Source organism: Hetaerina americana, unplaced genomic scaffold (genome assembly GCF_022747635.1).
Source record: "Hetaerina americana unplaced genomic scaffold, ioHetAmer1.1.p SCAF_8, whole genome shotgun sequence".
Classification (NCBI taxonomy): Eukaryota; Metazoa; Arthropoda; class Insecta; order Odonata; family Calopterygidae; genus Hetaerina; species Hetaerina americana.
This window is the reverse complement of record NW_027287427.1, coordinates 2,646,820-2,670,284: the sequence shown is the minus strand read 5'-3', so window position 1 is coordinate 2,670,284 and position 23,465 is coordinate 2,646,820. Positions and strand designations below refer to the sequence as shown.

The 23,465-nt window shown below is 35.3% G+C and overlaps 1 protein-coding gene across 8 annotated transcripts in view; it reads left to right on the top strand.

The window, feature by feature from the left end:
• Window positions 1-23,465, top strand: part of Cpsf6 (cleavage and polyadenylation specificity factor subunit 6) — a 75,609-nt gene that overhangs the window by 47,896 nt on the left and 4,248 nt on the right. For 7 of the 8 annotated variants that reach the window (XM_071596960.1, XM_071596953.1, XM_071596955.1 and 4 more), the window contains exons 13-14: window positions 5,153-5,233; window positions 16,791-17,900. In XM_071596960.1, coding sequence (XP_071453061.1) covers window positions 5,153-5,233; window positions 16,791-16,941 — 232 coding nt within the window. In that variant the 3' untranslated portion in view covers window positions 16,942-17,900. Of the gene's footprint in view, window positions 1-5,152; window positions 5,234-16,790; window positions 17,901-23,465 lie in introns of those variants that run through there. The other variant, XM_071596958.1, reaches the window with a different exon arrangement.

The following is a 23,465-nucleotide window of genomic DNA, read 5'->3' as shown; positions in this document are numbered from 1 at the left end:
AAGTTCTCAACAAATATCTGAAGGCCAATGTCTTTGTTTGATTCCATAATTGTTATGCCAGAGCTTGATAGTGGATCTATAATTGATGTCATCCCAAAACAATTTATTAATTATCCTAGTCATGTAACATATTGATTAAGCTAAGAAATGGAAGTTGTAGGTTTCTTTGTCAAAAGATGCTTTCAGCATGTTTATGTGATAAGTTTTGATCATGCATCCAAATGTTTCATGTCAATTTATTGTGACCTATACTTATGGTATATATCACCCTTTTATATGAAAATTATTTTAAAACTGTGAAATAAAATTTTAAATCAGAAAAATATTACAATATTGTCTACATATATTTGAAATAGCCTTCCTCCACTTCAAATGGCAGTGCAAAATGTAGTTTTTGAACAAAATATTTGTGGTATCAACATTTGTTTGTGTTCAGTGTAAAACTGTGTGTAATTTTTACATTTATATCAAATGCTCAGATTCACCTTCATGTGGGGATAGAGCCCTTGAGTGGGCTGTATGTTGAAATTCATGTGGGCGTTTAGGAATTTGTCTGAAATCTACACTACAAGTGATTAAAAATTTTCATGGATAAGAGTAATGTAAGCATATTAGATTATAGCCAAGGTTCCTAAGTATATTTTACCCTATTTTTTTATTGTGTAATGAAATTGAAATTTTGTATTGCTTCCTTAATCAACCTGGCAATGGATAAAAATGGATATCCACTTTGCTACTTGTCTTTTAAATATCCCAAGCCCACCAAGTTTCTAATCTCCCTCTAAACCTTCGAAAAAACTGGGTTGTATGGTTATTTTTTGTGTAGGGGTTTATACTCTCGAAATAATTATTAAATGGTATGAGGTGTTATTCATTATTTTGGAAGCTACGCTTGTAACTTGGCAAATGTGCTTGGCTCTCCCACAGTTGCATCATGTAATAATGAAGAATGGAAATAATTTTAGGCTGTGCTTTCATGTCTTTGTGTAAGTGGAAGTTTGGCAATTCTTTGTCAACTTAATCTTAATTTGGTTGTATATGCTTTCCAACAGATTAATTCAGCTGTTCTGTTTTGCATTTTCAGTGCTCCAAACTGGTTGTTTAATAGTGCAACATTTTCTTTGACATATTGCAACAGCCTTTACGTATAGCAGGCTTGCACAGCCTTCTCTGTCCTTGCTGATTCTCCTATTCCATTTTGGTCTTTAACACAGTGTGGGTACTGTCATATTTTTCTAAACAGGGTTATCAAAGGGTTGAAATAAGGCTGAAAACCCTGAAATAATCAGAGTAATTTAGTATCAATGCTACTGTTAACAGCTAAACTCAGTGGAAACACCTTCAAATTAAGTATATATTTAATGGAAAAGCAGATACATGTCTGGGACACTAGTCTACCACATGTCATTGTGGTCCTCAAAACACTGTTTCCATGTCATAAGGCTTCCCAGAGGCTCAGTCATCAGAGTTTACATTGTAAATGCATTCCCAGAATTGACATTTTGAGAGTGTGGTAAATTAAACTATTTCCAAGTAATTTGTATTCGTATGAAGGACATACTAGGGTGAAAAAATTCTCGGCCTGATGACGAAAATGACAATTTATGAGTTGAACAGAAATCTATTTTTTAACATAATCACTTTGAATATTAATACATGTCTATCTAGTGGTCTTCCAGCCCCTTATTCTGTCTTCTGGCAGTGCTGTAAAGTACAGCAGCAATTGCTTCTTGTTTGGGGATAGAAAATGTTGGGAAGAGGCAGAAGTCAGAGGGAGCCAAATATTGGGAATAGGGTGGTTGTTCCGGTACTCATTATGCAAATCCTTCAATTTCCCCATCGCCAAGACACTAAAGTGGGCTGGTGTGTTGTTCTGTTGGAAAGTTGTTGTTTTCCTATGCAAGAAGGGTTAGCTTTCATGAATGTTTGCATTGTTTCGTTTGAAGGCTAAAATAGTGCTCCGCAGTTATTCTTTTACCTTTTTCAAGATAGTCAATCAACAGAATTCCTTTCACATCTTAAAAAACCAACGCCATGACCTTTCCATGCCAATGGCACCATCTTTACCTTCTTCATTGCTGAAAAAGCGCCCTCTTTCCGCTACAGGGATTGTTGTTTTGATTGTGGTTTGAAATGGCAAACCCATGTTTCATCATCCTTTGTCACATGTCGACGCAGAAAATCACTCTTGATTCCTTAGTGAAGTGTGCCAAGCACTGCTGAGAGAGTGTCATTTGAATAAGTTTTTGATCCTCGGTAAGCAAAGACCCATCTTGCCTAGAGCTTTGTTATGTGTAATTCTTCATGCAAATCGTAACAGACATGTTCTTTTGATCTGCGCACAGAATTAGCACATTCACGCATTTTCGTTTGCTGATCTTCCATAATTATATTGTCCATTTTATCGATGATTCCCAGTGTGTTTGTATTTATTTTGGACGCCCTTCACATGGATCACATTGGAGCCACGACCACGTGTAAACTCTGCCGCCCCTTTCTTCATGGTGAAAGTTGGAGGAGCAGAGTCCTGATACGCATTTGAAATCCTTGAAAGAATTTCTTGTCTGCATTGAACCTTCCCTTGTGAAAAGTATTATCACTGTGCATGACTCCATTTTTTTCCATTTCCAACAACACACACGCACACACCTCTTAATGCGAACAAGTGCCCACTGTGAACGGCCGGGTGGAATGACTCGCAATTTCACACAGAATCTACTCACAGTTGTACCAACATGAGAGAAATTATCATGCGAGTAGTGATACCATCTATGGACAAGGACGAGAACTTTTCTGACAACCCTCATGTATGTATTTGAACAAACTTCTTTCACAAACAGACTATAGTCATGTGTATGGGGTAAGGCATTTAATAATTCATATCACTGGAGTGTAGCATTTCTCTTCCTATGAGTCAAGATCACCAATGTTTTAAATGTTCAGAATGTCTGGGAAGTGCATAAATCCAGACTGCAGCCACCCCAATAATTAACCGCGTATGTACGGTTATGCATCATATTTGCTTCCAGTGGGAGATAATTTGTGCTTCCTAAATAAAATGAAACTACTAGTAAGTTGAGCACTTCTTCAGTTAACATGAAGTGAGTTATGCTTGAAGATGAATTAATTTTAATGCTTAAACTTAAAATTATAGTCTTCACTTAAACTTGGGCGTGTCCGTGCAGATGTATATCTGTGTATTGGGAACTAATTTAAGATATTTTACACCCTCCAATAAAACTCAAATGCCTCCGAATCAGCGCTCACTAGGCCCAATAGTTAGTATTTATCAGAGGCATGCACAAACTATTGTGAGTTGTTACATATTGGCCATGAGCAATTCGTTGCTCATCATATATGGTCTACCGTATACTTAACACTTAGGATCATGTAGTTTTAGAGGCTTCTCTATTGTAAATAATTTCTGGCATTATTGTTGTATTTTCCACTGTTCACATATGTAGTGTGTGTTCATTCACTTTCTTTGCTTCCTTCAAATTTTGACTACATAAATCCCTTTTTGTAAAATTGGAAAGCATGAAGTCATCTTGGGAAAACAAGGGCTGGCTTGATTGTATAAAAACTTAGTTAACCAATGGTACTTATTTATTTTCTTGGAATCTATAACCAGTAGAGTGATAAATGATCGAAAATTGCGAGTTAAATTACTAATAAAATTTATGTGTAGAGGAAATTTAATTTTCCTTTTTATTTGTAATAGGTTAGACAATTTTAATTCAACTAGGCTCTTTCTTGTTTTAACATTGTCAATGTTTCTTACGGAAATGGATGTGTATCCTTTCCCTAAAGTCTAAGTCAAACAAATTTAACCACCAATGACCACCAAATCAAGGGATTTGGTGGTCATTTGAGTAGATATCTTTATTTGGTGCTATTATTTGTGTGTATAACATTTTACATGGATGATATATGTTAATATTTTGGTTCCCCAGTTAAAAAATGAAATACAATGTTATTGAGCAATATAATGCCTGCACTCAAAAAATTTATTTGCAAAAGTTAACTTCTCAATGAAATGTTGAAGAGTGGAAGTTACTTCTTGATATTCCTTTGAAATGTACCTTGGTATAATTTGTATTCCTTTTGCCTTTACTGTTCAGTGTTTATTTACTGCCCCATCAATGCTTGTAGCCTAAGGTTATGAAAATAAAGGTAACAGTCAAAATCGTGTGTCATGAAACACTGAAGGGCAGGAAAAAAATAAATTTCTCAGTTGTCTTTTAAAATAAGCCAATCAGTATTCCTCATATTTACTTTTTACTTATTTGGTTGCTACTCAGTTAGGAGAAATTGGGACGGTTCAATTTCTTTGTAAGAGTGCCAGAAATTCGTGTTGCGGAAGTCCTTGAAGTTGCGAGATTGATTCCTGTTTTCCAAAGCTCATGATGAGTGCAGGCAGGCGATAGCAAAAACTGGAGCCATAATGGAGCCAATTTGGTTGGGGAACCAATGGGGCATGAAGGGATGAAATGATGGTTGCCAGGGGGAGAGGCCTAATCAGATTCCAAGCACAGGAGGGAAATGTCTTCAGGAAAGATGAAGTTTTTTGGGGTAATTGTGAAAAAGTCAGGAATGGGAATTAAGTCAATTAGTAGCCACACTATAATTATATTGATTTGCATTCTTTGAATAATTTTCATGTTTTATTTAAGTAATTATTTCTAGGTTAGTTCACTACTGATTGTTTCCTATGAATTGTAGAACAAGTGTGTAGTGTGTGCCTTTAGTAGTTAACTACTCAGTATGGATTAATTGAACTTGAGGAAGAAACTGAGTTTCCATTTTGAGAATTCTATGCTTTTGTGATGTAAATATCATTGACAGTATTTGTGGTTTCTTGTCTTCTGAATGAATTCATTTGTTTTTTAAAAGTTTTATAATGAAAACTGAGTAGTTAGTTTTTTTTGTCCTCTGTATTTTTGTGACTTGATTGGAAATGAAGCACCACTAGTGAGTTGTGAGCCGGTGCTGTAATGGGTCAGGTGGTGTTGGTGCCCTGTGAGTATATGATAAGTGTTCATTGATTGCTGCGCACAAGTAGAGGGTGCCAGTGAAATATGTCGTTGAGTGAAATTTGATATCATTTGTAATGTATTATTAATTAATGTGAATCCAATTTTGTATTGCTTAGTTCCACCCGGCAAGGCGTTCGCCCCAGGGTGAAGTCTCCTGAGCCTCCAGATGCAGCAGCTGTTTTGGGATCAAAATCTAGGTAAGTATTGTATAAGCATTGTGCATTTGAAGTTATTTTGTTGCAAAATCCATTCATGCATATTATCTCATTTTTCTGTTGGAAGTAATGGGTAAGGAGCTGGCTGTGTGTATCTTGTTACTGTTTGTTCATTCAATAATAGCTAAACACAGTCTGCTTCTGTTTCATTTCATTTGTTGAAATTACTGATGAAATGCCTTGGTGTGGTATCTCTGCTACCTTTTCTGTCAGTGGTGTTTGATTGAATCTTTAGTTTGTTGTGAATATCCACTGAATTTGTCAGTTTTTGGATTATATTTCAAACAAGCGTTGAAAGATGAGCAAGCTGTGTAAAGAATTTATCATTCTCCCTTAAATTTTAGTGATAAGATTATGAATAAACTGTAACTGGCGAAACCCTTGATCATTCTTGCCAACGGTAACAATTGTGGCCATTTTCCTCACTTGGCTTGAAAATGGCTTAGTCTCGTTGGCTAGCGTTTAGGGACCTTCCATTGAAGTCACACTGTTTTGGCCTCGTGCCTTAATTCAGCTTTAGGAGTTTCACACATTGCCACTTGTGCTACACTATTACTTCTTTGCATCTTCATCAATTATCACATGTTGCATCACTTTTTCTATATCTGCTTTCAAGTTAATACACATGGTTTTTAATGCGTTTTAATTTTCATCAAACTTCTCTGTGGTGCTTAGTAGTTTAGAGTTTATAATACCCTTAATAGTTTGAATAATGTTGAAATTAGTAAGTGTGATGATATCTGATGATGATATGCAAGTCACTTGGATAAATTTCTTGCGATTTTATCCTCATAACATATGTGATACTCATTGTATCCTATTTGCTGCAGCTGTGACATCAAGGGTTGTTGAAATGGGGGTGTGGAAACCAGCGGATGTCTTTAAATATGTGAGCATATTCAAAGCTTCCACAAAATGAAGCTTGTAGCAATTGGGAAACAAATTACATAAAGCCAATCATAGGTTTCCAATTTAACTCTTATCAATTGCAAATTATTGGTCTTTGCCTTACCGGAAAATAAAGCTCTGATATTAAAGTAGTAGTACTTCTCTAAGTTTTATCCAGTTGACACGTACATTTTGTCCTGATGTGTTGACAGCAGCCACTTGTATTAATTTCTTTGTGATTAAGCATATGAGTGAAATAATTTTGAGCCTTTGTAGAGGTAGAAAAAAATAAATTATTAGCTATGCTAACCCAGACCAATTGTTCACTTTGCTGATATATGTATGATCAGTTTAGGATTTGATCATGTTCACAATTAACAGTGATCCCAGCATTTCCTAATATATTTACAAATATGACTTGCGATGTGGTAGTGAGTAAATTGATGGAACTATTAGTAGTATAACTACTAATCATTGGAATGAAAATTTTATAATTTGTTTTTTTAAGTTTATATATTATTGGAGGATCAGTGAGAATTTGCAAGGCTTTTAAAATCAATGATGGATTGTTGCTCAGTGGTACAGGCAGGTGGCATGCATTTATAACTCATGAGAACTGTATTGATTGTAAAATCATGATTTATAAAAAAACTCTAACAATGCTTCATGTTGGAAGACATGCCGAGGAACAATATTTAGTCCCATTGGTATTCCTGAAATTAATCCTCTCCTCATACTATGTTCATTTGCTTGCAGTAGGAAAAAATATTAAACATTGGAAAATGTCATTATTGTTGTGGTTTATGTTAATATTCCAGAACGTGTTATTTTAGTGACGTTAGTTGTGATAAATCTACATTCTCAGTAGAATGTTGGCATTGCATATTCTTGTGCAGTTTGATTTTTTCATGTATTAAGAATGAAGGCAGGGAACTTTCTCTTTGTGAGCCTAGGCTAAGTTTTATGTCATGTATTTGATATGAGAGATAATTCTCAATCACATTATAAGTCAACTCTCTCAGAATCCTATATGGAATGTTTACTTTAGTGGCAATGCACCAAATTCTAATCTCGTTGTGATAGTCTTAAAGTTTAGTTAACTTGTGTCGTTTGTATGCTTTATGGACTGAAGTCTAAATTAAAAGTTTAGACTATGTAATGACTGTTCTAAACAAGGCCTGTTTTTGCGGCAAATAGATTTATTCAAGGGGAATTTTTTGTGTTGTGTGTGTGTCTGTGTGTGTGTGTTTGTAGGTGTTAAATGCATTATAAGCATTTTATTGAATTCTATGAATTTTCATCTAAATCAATTATCTTATCCTTATCATTGATTTCATTCCAGGATGTTGTTAGAAATGATTTCCCTAAATTAAGCTAAATTTTTGTTTTTGTTTAATGTTTTTTCAGTTATCTGAAACTCAATTGTTCACAAAAGATTTAAAGTATTTATGAATATCTGTATTTCAAAGCTTCAAAAATAACATAAATTTTCTGTGTATGTCACAGTTCCATGTAGTTAACTAAACAATATTTAAAGTTTCTTTGTTTGAAGTAAAGTAAAATGGGTCAATGTTTTCCCATTTGATAGCAGTTGAGCTATTTATGTAATACCTTAGATTCATCTTTTGTAGTTATGTTTGCTAAGTTTATGAAACTTAAATGATGAAATTAACATGAAAATTTTTCAAATAGTGCTCCAAAAGGTTCAAATGATGTGGTAACTTTTGTAGATTGAGTCTAACCCATGATTACGTTATCAGGTTGTAGTATCATATGGTTTGGATATCCTGAGATAAGTGTTAATTCTATCTTAACTTGATTATGCCAATTACAATGTATTAGCATTGTCTATAATGGCAACAGCTGGGTGTTGTCACCATGTGAAGTTGTGCCATTTTTTCTCATTCAAAGCTAATTGACTGAGCACCAATGTTATAAGTTCTGGGTAATAAGCTTTTAGTGCTTAATCATATAAAATTGACCTAATTTAAATTCCTTACTCTTTTTTGGTACTAATTAAAACCATTGTTTTTTTTTGGATTAGGCGTTGCCTCAAAGTCATAGTTGAAGTTACTTCAAGAAGCATACACCCTTAATCCAAAAGTCTCAGTACCCCCCTCCCCCCTTCTTGCATGTTTTTTTAACTCTTGCCACATTCATACTTGGAATATTGCTGGAGTATTCCTTGGACTGCATTCACCCTCGACTTTCTTGGTCTACTTCCTGTGACATCATTCACTCTTCTCCTGTGTGTCTTCTCCGTAATGCACCCACTATTCTCTCATCCATATGCCGGCCCTGGTGGTAGCGGAGTAATGCCCTCGCCTGCCAACCCAGAGGTTGCGGGTTCGTTTCCCCCCTCGGCGGGTTTTTCTCCACCAAGGGCTTGGGTGTTTGCCTATGTCTTCATTGTAATATTTAGGGGTTTAGGTGGAAGAAGGGAATGTGAAGTCTCCATCTTGCCCCAATAAAGTTGTTGAATAAATTAATAAATCCATTCTCTCAACATGACCAAATCTGCAAAGCATACTTATTTCATGCTAGTCTATTATTAGTGGGGCCTCTGAACCACACTCTCTCTCATAATCCTCTCATTCATCATCCTATCTCTCGCTTCTATTCTTTGGTGGCCACTTACTCAGGGAAATCATTAAAAAGACTGGTATTTGATGTACCAATCAGGAATTCCTGATGAGAGTGATGATCCTCTTTAAGATGTTAGATGGGATTGTCTTTTCTGTAGGTTAATTTCATTAGCAAGCCATGGCATGAACTAGCGAATTGGATTCCAGAACCTGTAGGGAAAAACGTGGCATGTTTGCCAGACCCGAGTTAGGAATGGGAATCGTATGACATGAGCAGCCATGCATATTGCCTCTTCCATTTCCTCCACAAGTGCTTGTCTGGCCCTCCCATTTTCTTTCCAATTCAGCCTGGTGTTCTCGTCCTGGTGTTCACATTTATTTAGTAATGTTCAAATTAGTGCATTTTTCATTTAAGCCTTTTGGTGTGCCTGGCCAATATATCAGCTTTTGCATTTGGGGTAAAAGTCCACCCGGCCGAATTGGCTCAAACGGAATCTATTGTTAGTTGAATAAAGCAATTGCAATTATTTTGTTAGACTATGTAAAATTCATTCATAAATATTACCTATTTCAGTTGATATACAATAAAAAAGCTACATACAGGCTGTGCTCCAAAAGTAATGCAATTATTTTTTATTATTAATTTATTTGGTGAGATTTGCATAAACACTTAGGGTACAAGCTTGGTGCAATCTTTCCTCGTCGCTAAATCCTCTGTAGCAATGCAAAACACAACAGTAGACGACAAGTTCAGTTCATTGGCAACCATCTTGATACTCAATCAACCATCAGAGTCCAACAATTGTCGAACACGAGCCACATTGTTGTCGGTTTTGCTGGTTGATGGCCGCCCAGAGAGCTTTGTTCGTCCTGAACCTCTTCCCGGTCCTCCTTAAAGGCCTTTAACCATCTCGAAACTTGAGAGTCGGACAGAGCTGAGTCCCTGAAAGCCTCACAAATCATTTTGTTTGTCTCCTCAAGAGATTTTTTCTGTTTAGCGCTAAACTTGTATAATCGTGTGATGCTGCTTGATCGTTGATTCCATTTTGTTTGTGGCACAGTCTGTGAGCATAGGTTTAAAATAACTGATGTCCTGCCGCTTCCACAACTTGGAGAGCACTGAGACCGTTTTCGCTTAAAAGCTTAGCTGACCTCCCCCCCCACCTACTTCAAGTGGTTCCATGCCACTCCAACAAAAGGAAGCGGTACAGGAAATTCAATTGCATTACTTTTGGAACGCTCCCTGTATGATATCTTTAAAAATGACATCAAATTACTTTCCCCCCTCCTGGATGATATATTTGATTAAATTACCCTCTGTACATTTCGCTGGTATTACTGGCAGGGCTCAACACTAAGAGGGTTGGAAAAATAATATTGTGCCGTATATCTTGAAGATATATACTCATAAGTACGTGTAAAATTGTTTTGTAATTACGATTTTCAAATGGTTGAAGTAAATCAGTCGTGAATGTCAGCAAATATGATCATTGGGTTGTTGATTAATGGTGATTTAAGAAACTGGAAGAAACTGATTTGAGGGCCGAGGCAGTACTTTGTCTTATGTTTTTACTTGTGCTAATGGCTCTTGTTTCTTTTTTTTAGCACGTTATCAGTCATTCATCCTTAGCATTATCATTATAAATGTTGGGTGTCACTTTCAATATGCTTTGATTTTGATCCCTAATGTCCTACATGCCTAGTTATGTTACCTCAGTGCAATTCTTAAGTTGAGACATTTTCTTCCATCTAGGAATGTGCAATGTTGTCACTTGAAAATGTGCCTATTTAATTCATGAGGTGTTTTGTTTTTTTTTTTGTTAAATTAAATTTAAGTAATGGTATTCTGATTTTGATAACATTTACATTTAAAGTGTGGCCCTTTTGCAGAATCCTAATTTTTGCCATCTGTGCCACCTTGGCACTCCAGGGCTTCTGAGGCATTGGAATAAGGCTTGGGAAAGTTGACGGGAAACAAACATTTCTTTTCTGAATTTGCGTTCATGTCTCATTACCTCCTTAAATCTTGTTTTTTATATGGTATGCTACAGCCATGAACTCTCTGTTCTCTAGCGTGGTCACTATCTGAAGGGTAGTAGAGATTGCTGTTTACATTATTATATATTCTGTATTTATATATTGGTTGTAACAAATATCAACTGCTACCATTTGTTCTAAGAATGAGGGCCTTCTAATCTAGTATTCTTTGGTGAAACTGGAAATATTCCTAGAATATACCTAACAGTATTAATAAATTACCTTAGTACGTCAAAATTTCCAGATTTTTTACACTTTTGTCTAGGTATAATGCATCGCTTGGAAGACCAATAGCCTATGGTCGAACGTAATTTCTTTTTGTCATGCCTACTTTCTTTATCTACACCCATAAATGAAATGATTGCCGTAAATGCCATTGGTTCAAACAAATGAGCTGTGACATAGAGGAGTCTTACCTCTAGCTGTGGTCATCACCAAATTACTGCCCCATTTTGAATCTCCAATCATTGATCTGGTTAATTGGCCAACATGTTGTTGTTTTCTCCTTGGATTACACTACACTTATCGTTAGTAAAGTCAGGATTGGTCATTAACAATTTTCCCTTTTTCCACAAGTGAGACTAAATGGCACTAGAATTTTGTGTCGCTGCATTTTAATTGAAAGGGGCTCGATTGCTTGATAATGAATGGAGGGTTGTCTGCAGATTATGTCGCAATAATGATGAGAGTAAGTCATCTGGGTGCGAGTCTAAAAGAAGTGGGCCTAGAGTCAATAAAAGTGATGCTGACCGATTGTGCGGGAGGGTCGTTCTAATGGAAACTATTTTTCATTAGTTCTTTGGTATTTTTACATGGCAAATTATTGTTCAATACCAATTTTTACAAAAGCCAAAAAAAGCCACAAGTCTGGTTTAAATGCTTGAGTAATATTGTTGGATGGATAATGAGCGTGATAGAGTGAAGTTGGAGGAAGAGGAGGAGATGGGTTCTCTTCTCTCTCCAACTAGGATTTGAGGCGACTGCCTCAAAGATAGAATGGGCAGGATGCAAACTGTTTCTAATGGAAACAACAGGGTCTTTTTTTTTGTAAAATCCATGGTCCAGTGTAGTAAGCTCATTTTGAGTATTTATACAATATAATACATTGATTTTGATGACAAATCTATGAGCATAAGTTAAAAGGTGTCGAAGGGACTTCTAAAATCAATTATATATATATATATATATATATATATATATTAGGAATTTCTAAAATTTATGTTGTCAGATATTTTAATTTTGAAATGTATTTATATGAAGTTTGAAAAATAATTTTTATATTTAAAAAAATAAAAGTTTTATCCATCTTTTAAAGCCATGGTTAGTGTAAGAAACTTTTTTATGAAGGGAAAATACTGCATTGGTGACAATACAATATCCTCTCTTGTGGTGCTTATTTTTTAATATCTAAAGATTGTGACAGTTGTTATGTGGAACTAACTGCCGGAACTTTTAGCTCAAGAAAGAGAACATTTTAAATGATACTTTCGATCTGTGTTTGTGGAATCAGAACTGTTTTAAAAAATGTTCGTACTATTTTAAATTCGGCAGTAACATTTTAGCGATCATTTTTAAGTGTTTCTAAATACATATACACATGCACTTATGTTGGGAAGTAAACATTATCGCCGCCATATTCATATTAACTGCTGCAATCATAGTTGTGACCAATTCAGTGCATTCATTACAAGATTTTCAACATTGATAGTGGTGACCATCTCCATCTTAAGTTCCTAAAATAAAATTATATTGATTTTCAGTTTTGAAAACCTTTGATATATTTCAACACCGTGATGCATTAATGTCAATTTGTTTTATCGCTCGTTTGATTGAGATGTTGTTGTAAAACTTCAGAGTGCCAGTCAAGAGTTGTTTAGTATAACTTAGAAGAGCACTAAAAATATTTATGGTCTTGTCTTGGATGTATAATTCATTCAAGTGGATCATTTCGTGATAAGTTTAGTTATTAATTGATTATAAAATTCTATTGTTTGCCATTTGGTGTGAATGGTTGTTAAAAATGAGTTCAGTGCCTGACATTTTTAATCCTTATCTCTTATAGTTTTGTTAGCGCATGAAGCTTTTAGTGTTCTCTAATGTTACTGAGTGTTGATGTAAGGAATTGGTATAACTTGTCGATGCCTTTCATTATTCCCTGTTATGCTTGAAGTGTAGCACATAGTACTAATTTTCATTGTAGAAATTCACTTCAACATTGGTTATCCTTTATTGTAGGGCTTTAAATGTACATCATTTTTTGTTGAAAGTGGATGTAATGTCACCCTTGTTATTTTGGAAAATGAGTATTTCTTTTGGAGTTAATAATTGGCATAATATAATCCAACCAGTTATAATTAAAAAATTTCCATTTTGGGTTACATTCATATTATTTAGAAAAGCTATGATAAACTGCAGTTTCAACATGTCGTGTCTAATATTACCTCTTATTCTCAGTCATCAGCTCCTATAATGTGGCCGACAAATGTTCATTAGATGATGTAATGTCTGCTACCTCCTCTGGCACTTCCAAGTAATTGTACATGATATTGTCGTTGCTCTGGAAATTTTCTTGTGTCTTCTAGGCCACTGAACAATTTGGGAAATTATGATGCATTAGATTAGCATTGATCAAAGGAAAATTCTGTACTGTCTCTAATAGTGTTTGCTCCTCAAGTTGGTGCTCTACCCATAAGCATTATCAGTCTTAATTAAAAGGTGCAATGTCTCCTATCGTATGCATCTAAGCGTGTGGCTCAAAGGGTTGGTGTTCATCTGCCAACTGGCCCCCATTTCTCCAAGCTGCAAGTCAAAATGTTAAGTTCTTGGTAAACAATAGTAAATTCAATGCAGATCGTTTATATCTCATGCCCTGTGAAAAATTGTTATAATAAGTTTTCAGAGACTTATTATTACAATGTAGGGGTAGGATAAAAGCTGCCAAACACTTGGATCTTTGAGGGATGGGTCCCAGGTGGTCTTGATGTGTGTGTGTGTGGGTGTAGCCTCTGATTAAGTAATCAGTGAAGCCCAACTTGAGTGATTTACTGGGTGTCAGATTTATCCATTGGGCCAGAGAGAAAGAAACTGGTATTTCTGTTCAGATTATGAAAGGGTTTCATGCATGGAAAGATTTTGATAGATCTATCTAATCACTTGAGTCTGAAAAATGTATTTTTGCCTTTTAGAATTTCATTCTTCTTGGTTAGATAGATAGATAGATAGCGGTCTTTATTTGGGCGAAATTGAGACCAAATGGTCCTAATGGTCTTGGTTATTGGTAGAGAAGTGATTTATGTGCTTAACCCTTTTTTGCTGAAGATGGTTTAAATGGCATAAGTCTCTTATGGATGTTTAAGTGTCATGGTGATTTCTACTTGCTGAGAAGTGAACTAAAAAATTTCAATTTATCTTTGCACTCAACTTTGCTCGATACGACCAGTTGCAGTGCTTTGGTGTGTCATCCTCGAGTACAGTTGTGCCCTAGGATGACACACAGATTCACCGAAACTAGTTTCACCGGATAAGAGTGGAAAGATACATTGGTGTTTTTCCTTCAATGTAATCCACAGGATTTCCACAAAGTTAAGCCTGAAAATATCGAATATATGCTGAGTAGTGCCTGAAAGACAAGCTTTTGTATTCTCTCCTGAGATTTCTTTAATGCTTGCTTACATGAGAACACTCCAGAAAATTCCTAAAAATTTCTAACTGTCTTTGTGGCATGTCATAGATATTTCTGCACCTAGCCGATTCTTTATAATTCTTAGGATGTCATGACGGTTAATATTGTCCATTGTCATTATTTTATGCCAGTGTTTTTCGACATATATGCTGAGGAAATGCTAACGGTGGCACGAGGGGATGAAGCTGGGAATTAAAGTGGACGTTAAGAAAATTATTTCATTTGGCTCTAAATAATAGCAAGTCAGAGAGCAAAGTGATTGCTGTTAATGCAGAAACAATGTGAGATGTATGGGATTAGGATGAACCACAAGAAAACAAAAGTAAAGAGATTTTCAAGGAGGAGGAAAGCATAAGTCAAATATTGAAGTAGGAGGGAATAAAATAGAGCAGATGAAGCAATTCATGTATATTGGCAGTGTAATTGAGGAAAATGGGCACTGTAATGGGGACATTAGGAGAAGATTTGCATTAGGGAAAGAGGCATTGCCTAGAAAAGGAGAATTGATGATGAGTGGGTAAGATGTGAAGAAAAGATCATGGAAACCTTGAAAAATGGAGCGTAGTGCAAAATGAATGTTAGGCCTGGTCTTTGAGGTTGAGCATAGAATGTAGGAAGGCTATTGAGATGTGGGCGTGTAGTGGAGAATTGAGGGTGTAAGGTGGATGGAGAAGGTGACTGAGGCTGAGGTTTTAAAAAGGGTAGGTAAAGAGGGGAAGTTATTTGATGGGGGAATTCTGGAAAATGAAGAGGAAATTTTGAAGGGTATGAGGGAGATGTCTGAATGTCACGATGGCAGGTAGAGCGTTGAGTGAGCGAGAAGGAAGAGAGAGGGTTTTGCAGGCAGGCGGGAAGTGGTGAGGAAATGAAGAAAGAAATAGGAAGGTCCCATGAGATAAAGAAATAAATAGGGAGCTTAAAGACTGACACAGCAGTGATCTGAGAGTTAGTCTTCACTATTTGGCATTTTCATTTTCATTCCACATAAGTAGCTGGTTTTAAAATTATTTTGCCGTGTATATTTTTAAAATAGCATTGAAATCATGATTAAAATTAAGATCGTGAATGGCTCATTGATGATTTAGTAAGTGTCCTAATAAACTAGGAAAGATTTGAATACCTTTACTCTCATAATATTGCCCATAATATAAAAGATTTTTACTAAGCCCGGGTTGGATCAATCTAAGATTTTGTGTTCATGATAAAAAATAGCTTTGTATTATCCACACTTTCATTGGTTCATGGCACTATGTGTGTGGTGGAGTGCATTGTGCCATGTCACAGTTAAAGTGAGGAAAATTGAAGTTGTATTTTGTTTTGAAAGATTTTAGTGGGTAATGTAGTGTGTGTGTATGGAATATTCATGCATTGACATTTCTTAAACAATGTCCTATAGTTGCCAGCATCACTTGAACATGATTTTTATACTTAGTAGCAGTGCCAATAGGTGGACAATTTATATTAATAGTAGCCAGGTTGTATATGTTTTTCGGGAACAATTCTATCACAATTAAGTGGTTTGTTAAATTTAAATATACTTTTTATTTTGCCTTTGTTTTTCTATGCGTTTTGCTCTTTGCCCCTTGACCACTTAGCGTTTTGTAGAAATTTGGAAACCAGTCTATATGGAAAGTTGTACTTGTTGAATGACCCTTCTTCACTCTGCTGTGGCAGTAGTGGAGTGCTGACTTTAAGTTGATGCTGCTTTGGGACAGTTTGTACATGTGACCAGTTTATGCGGTGGAATTTCTCCATTTTGGAATTGAGGAAACAATAATGAATATGAAAGAGATGTCTGATGAGTAAAGTGGAACTGAATATTGAAATGTTAGAGGAGCAGGTTCATGAGAAATCAGTTGGAGAGAAACTATAAAGGACATGCTTTATGGAGGAAGGTCATTGTGTCACGGGTCAGGTAGGATTTCGAGCTTATCGTTTTGAAAATGGAACATCCTCAGGGAAATAAGGAGACAATAAACATGGCAGTATCAAAGAATAATTACAAGGAATGACGTGGAAAGTTGCCACTCAATTCCTGGAATTCAATTAGGAAATTGCATCCCTTGCAAACTTGGCATTCTGATTGTGGCATTCAAAAGTGCATAAGCATGAGTAAATTCAAGCTGGATATCAATTTACTCCTTTGGAATGTCTTAAAGAGTGTGTTTTGTACCGGTGAATACCATCACGGCATCAATGTTTCATTTGGTTGAAATGTGTGTTCAGTAAGCTGGTAGTGATAAAAGAAACACCCATTGTCATATTTCTTTGTAATGCTACAAATGTCAACATTTCCATTTGGGCCTGCCGTTGTGCTGGTGCCATTGTCACGGGGTGCGCCTTGCAGGTACTACGATGACAGGTACCGTGAGCGGGATCGCGAGAGGGAGCGGGAGAGGGAGAACAACCGTCGAGAACCGGAGCGCGAGCGAGACCGGGAGCGGGAGAGAGAGCGCCGTGAGGAGCGGGAGTCATCACACAGAAGTTCACGGCATTGAGTTGTTGGTGCTTGGCAGAGTGCAAGTCCCAAGGGAAGCCTCCTCCTCATGTGGCGGTGGCAAGAGTTCCCCACTCTACGTTCAGTAATTGGCCTTTTTGTTGTTTCTCTCTCTCTCATTTGCAACTCAATGCTCCTCTCTCGTCTTGATTGCTCAGAGATGCCACTTCGAAGAGAGAGATGGCGTTGGTGCATATGTAAAGTTTTAATATTTCAATTCTGATTTTCGTCGTCAGTTTCACCCGAAGGCTAGCACTGAAAAAATTTTGCTCTTTAAGTTTTATCTACTCCTTGTGAATGTACTTTTCATTATTTTAAGAGTGCTGTCAGTTTAACATTCCATCAATATTTCACACCTGTAGATGTCCTTGCCAGTTTAATTCTCACGCGCATCAAGTTTCATTGTGCACTTGGCTTTAAGTGTAGGGAGACGTCCGAGGATATGCTCATGCATTGTTTGCACATGGCATTATTAATTAGTTTTTAACCATATTCATTGTCTTATGAATAGAGAATGTTTGTTTACGAATACTGTATGGTAGTGGTCTTGGTGAACTGACACATTAGGATTGTGTTTAATTTTACGTGGAGAGTTCACTTATTGTAAAATGTATTGAACTCTTTCATCTTTAGTAGTGTAGTGAATAAATGTTAACATGAAGATCACATGCAGGAAACTCACCATTATATGAACAAAAGAAGACTGTTACTGAATGACTTAAGAAGATTGTACAAGAGGAAAATAAAATAATAAAGAGAAGAGAAATATTAGAATTTATGAAAGCCTAAGTTATTACTGTTGTGTGTGTGGCTATCTGGTCATCACTCAATGGTTGAATTCTGGAACCTATAACTTGACTTGCTCGGTCCACGTGCATCAGATGTTCCAAAGGAAACGGATTGTATTTTTTGTAGTGGAATCAATGTAATTATTAAAATGTGAAAATTATGTGTCTATCATTTAATCTTTTTCATTCTGAAATGTTTCAATTGATCAGCAAAGGACAAAAGATATTCACTTAATGATATTTCACATTATACAGCATTTGAAAAATTTTGATTCTGTCACATTTTTCACTACAGTAAGATTAAAATTGGAATTTGTAAACTGAGCAGGAAATTTAGTACTTACCAGTTATGCAAATGTTAATACTATTTTATTTTTTAAATTTGTTATCTGAAATTGTGTTATCTTAAAACATAATGCAAAGGAGTTAATGTTAACTGTTGATAGAGACCTGTGAAAACCCATATTGTTAGTACTTGCTAACTGGAACATGAATACAGTTTCATTTGATTAGGCCTAAATTGTTGAGAATCTCAAGGGACTCGGTTGGCAAGGGTTTCATTTCTACAGGTGGGGGTCAGCGACATGATCAGTGGAAACCAATGTAAGTAAACAGGATGAGTTTCTATTTATTATCATGTCTTCGTTTATCGTAACAGTGTTAATTTTAAGCATTGTGTTCATGGTCAAGATCATTATTTTGTAAAATTTCATTGGGTGTGTTGTTACTGTCCTGAATGTACACACATGAGTGAAATACTAAGGAAACAGTTCCTTAAACAATTTTGAATCATCCTTGTTCAGTATGATGTGAAATACTAGTTGCTTACACCTGGTGTTTTGGAATTGTGATAATTTTTTCAATAGTGATAGTTGAAGTTGTCTCGGTTAATATTGATTGCATTAAATCATTTTAAATATTTTGTGAAGATCAGTTTACGGTCAATCTGCATAACTTCCATCAGGGGCTGTGATAATTGCTATTACTCAAAAGAGCCACATATGGTAACATTCAGTTAATCATGTGTCCTTAGTATTTATACAGTAGTCATTTGGTATATCCATTGCATGCCATTATTTAATTTAAATATTTAAGTTAACAGAACTAATTGTGTAAAAAAATATATTGTAGCATAGCAGGTAAGTTAGGATTTAGGTATAATTAAGTGCATGTGTCATTTTGGCAAAATGATATTTTTAGTCGGATGTAACTATATAAGAACTTTAAAAAAAAATATTTTGTATACATATATAAATATATATGTATTAATGTTGTAAGCATTCTTGGTATATAAAAGCATCATAAAATATAGATATGTGCTGGCTGTAATTTTCATAATGACAATTTATGTATTAAGATGTATTCAAAATAATACTCTCCAATTTATCAAAGTATTGATTTGACTTCCATAAAACCTTATCACATTTCTCTTGATAGGCATGTTTAGTTATCAATTTTAAAATGTTCAACGGTACATATATGTTTATTTTATGATGGTTTTGTTCTTTTTTGTGTTCTTCAGTCTGGTATCACAGTAAATATTGTATCTTTCTTCTTATGTAATTTGATATTTTGAAAACATGTTTGGAAAAGAAATGAAAAATATTTTCTTTTTATTTTCACGGTTTTTTTTAAAACCAGCTAATGGTAATCCTTGAAAAATGTGACATGTGCATTTATTTGAAATCTTTGGAAGTCAAATTGGGTTAATTTCTTTGCTATTATTTTCTGATGTTATTTTATTAGTGACCTTGTGTTAATTTAATGTTGCTCACTTTCCATCTACATGGAATTTACTGTGGTTTACCAAAATAGTGTTTTTTTCTGTGGCCGTTAGTATACTCATATGCTCTTGAATTGAACTAACTTGGTTTCTTGCCGAGTGCTCAAGTGGGAATCGTTGACTGTATATTTGGATATAATTATAGTTACTTCAGCATTTCCTTTCATCAAGGCAGATTTTAAAGTTGGTTTTTGTGAAGCATTCATATTTTTTAAAAAGTAAGGCATAGTTTGGAATATTATTGAAAGTGTAATTAACTTGCATTGATGTTGTTAACTTGACATTGTACTGATCATGATTTAAAAGTAACTTTAATTGGATATGGGTTGTTGGCTTCCGAGTACTGATTTGAATTGTTTTAGATGTAGCTGGTGCACAGTCTTGAATGTGTAATGCATTATGAAGTAGCACATTTTAACCTCTAATGTGAGTGTCCTTGGTGGTTTTGCTAGAGCACACAAAGATTTCCTCCACGGTTGACCGTGTCAATCCATCACCTCTCCCTTTGAAATTCCATTCAAGTATGGAAGAAATCAAGCATTGCTGTTACTTATCGAAGCCATTTCATGTGAGCACTCTTGAGACCATGATAGAAGAATAATCATTTAATGAGGGATTATGCACTTGCACTGATGGTTGAAAGACCCCTTTGAATGATCACCAGTTGGAATTTAACGTACCCAGCTTCGGCAGCTCAATTTTTGGTGAAAGTTAAAAAAAAAAGTTCCCATGTAGTATCCCATGTGTGTTGGTCTTATAATTAATTTGATGTTACAAAACAGTTGTTCTTTTGGTTGATCTTGGAATGATTCTGAAGACTTTCTTGTGTCGTTTAACAATGTGATAGACTATTTGTTTTAAGGCATAAGAATTTTGAGAAAATAGCTCATTATTGAGCTTCTTACCAATTGGGTTGAATGATTGCTTTCATGGACATTTTGTCTCTTCTGTTAATTTATAATTGTAGATAATTAAGTAGATCATAAGTACGGGAAAGTTATGAAAATGCTGGAATCAAATTTTTCATAATTTGAAATATTTGTGCTTCTCTTTTTGGAAAAGATTTCAATTGAGTAAGAAAAGTACTAATAACATAAACTATGTAAAATTATCTTTTAACTAAATTATTCTGGGGAAAGTGTGGAATAAAAGTTAAGTTGACCTCAAAGTTGGATGGTGTAGCCCTGTATAATAGCCCTAGCCACCTTGAGAAGGGCTGATATTTACCAAATGGTAGAACTTTTATTCCAGTTTGTGTATTATCATGTGTCATTATGAGTGATGCATGGTAGTGTTAGCTCTAAGGGGATATTTAAGTTTGAAATTTCATTTTCATGAAATGGATGTGTTGAAAACTGGAAGGTTGATAGCCAGAGATTTTATCTCACAATGGTTATGAGTTACATATGGACTTTATTTGCTGAAAACTATGAAGTCAATATTGAACAATGATATCATGCATGATTGATGTCTATGAGTAGTGGAAGTTATTTATAATGTTTGGCTTGTGAATTTGAGATTGTGTGCATTTATTTGTGTTGACTAGTTGGGGGAGTAGGGGGATAGGTGAGTTGAGTTGGATCCCTATCAGCGATAGGCTATGTCTAAGAGTGGTGGAGATTAAGATTTGACAAAAGGGGGTGCGGTGTAGTAGTAATTATATTCATAGACTAGTGTTTTAATGACCCCCAAGGCCAAATCGCATTTAATTAAATCAAAGTTGTTCTTAATTACCCTTTGAAATGTGAAAAATGCACCACCCAACGACGTAACACGATTGAGGTCAATCTTTTGGCCAGTGTTGTGTTAAGTTGAGATGGTGGTTTAATTTTTGAGGTTTAATCAGACTAATCGGTAGTAACAATTCTGGTCAAAGTATGAGCTTTTTTATGAATATGGAGAAACTTCTCAATTTGCAAGTAATTCCTGTAAATGTCAATGAATCATTTACTGAATGAATTTACATTTACATGTTAATGAATCATCAGAAGTGGTGGTTTGACCAGTAAGGCAGTAAGCCTTAATGAATTGGTGGGATGTGTTTAATGCAGAAACTGGGAGGAAGATAAACCGAGGGATTGCAATGGGCATGGGTCACCATCAAAGGGGATGCCCTGTGAGGAGCCTTGACCTCTATCCCAGTATCACATCCTTACCTGTCGTTAGTCACACTCCTGCCCACTGCACTGCCTATGTAGGTATATCAGTCCTCTCGTTGGATTTTGGATTACACTCCCTCCTGTAATTAAGGTTTTATAAGAAGGGTTATTTTCACTTTTTCCGCTGCATTACACTTGATCCCAAGAATTAATTGTTGCCGTATAATTGGTTGCATTGAACTTGACCTAACCTCTGTGATTACGTGTGTATGGAGACGGTGAAATTCTCCTTCCACTTGTAACATTTCTTTGATTCACCTTTTATTGCATAAAAATGTGAGATAAGGTAATGTGCATTTATGAGTCTCTCGAATTGGTATCAGTATTCATTCTGGTTAAGGAACAATTGCTGTTGTTCTGTAGCCAACTGATGTAAAATTGAATCATGGCTAATGAGATTTCTCCAATGCTGTTGGCAATTTTATTCTTTGAAAAAAACAATATTTTGTCATTGTTCAGTTATTTTCATGGAACATGGCCAATTGTATTAATTTTAGTTGACAAAATTTTATCCCACCCGTTTTATTTTCTCTCATTTGTAACATTTGTGTTTTTATATCATCATTATTCTCAGTAAGCATCTATGTAAACTCGGGCACTGTCATCTCATGGCATTTTCACGTAATTTGTGCTTTTTTTTTTTAGAGCTGCAGCAATGGCTAGGGCTATTGATTTAACTTGCACAGAGGAAGCAAAATTTTCATTTGCAAACTACTCTATTGCCATTGGTTTGGTACAATGCACGATTGACGTTCATGGTTTTTGTGTGAGTGGGTGACATTTAGATTGCTTTTTGTCTTATTTTATTCATTCATGGCGCTGAATGATCTGATGATCCTGATTTTCATCAGTGATTTCTTATCTTTCCCTCGAATGTTTTTAAAGACAAAGATTGAAAATGTGCCTATGAGAAAAATAATTTATGATGAATTGGTTTATTTACAAAAGGAAATGCGTGTTGAAGTTGTCATGTGATTATACATTTTGAATACAGGATTTGAATAAATTATTCTCTTGATTGAAAATACTATCACTCATTCCATTAATGTTTCACCTAAAAGAATAATCAACTTTTGATTAATTTAGAGCTGGCAAAAGTTGCATCATTTGGATAGAAATAAGTGGATGATTCGAATGCATGCGCATATCAGTGAAAATGAAAAGTAATTTATAAAGGGCTGAGCTGTGAAAGAAGCCAATTTATTAATTGGAAGTTGTTTCTTCGGGGTTATTTTTACTATATTTATGTATAAATTGGTAATATGCAGTTGATTCTACTGCCTAGTTAAAATTTTTAATGTGAAATATGCTAAAAAATTTCATTAGTGTTGGCTTTAGGTTAAATTGTGAGAAAACATTGGTTATATGGTTGTAAACTTGTGGTTGATAAACTCATTTCAAAGTGCATGCTATATATGGGCACTAAGTGGCTTATATTTTGAGAAATTGGCATGAGGCAATCCATGTCAGGTGGCAGAATCCCCACCCATTTGTTTCATATATGCAGATTTGGTTTTTTTAATGCCCTTTTTTGAGGAGAAAACTTTTTACATTTGCTCTCCATACATCTCATCAGGCAGCAACAACAATTTTGCTTTCAAATGCAGATAAGGTGGTGGCAACATGGCAAAGGGATGGAGAGCAGGTCAAATGGTTTAGTTGGGGCATGATCAATTTGGGTTCTGGGAGAGGTACGCACTTGATGCAATAGTAACTAAAGTGAAGATATATGGATTAAAATGGAGGTAATTTGGTTGTTCAGTTGATATCTGGAAGGTGTTTGGAAAAGAGGCCA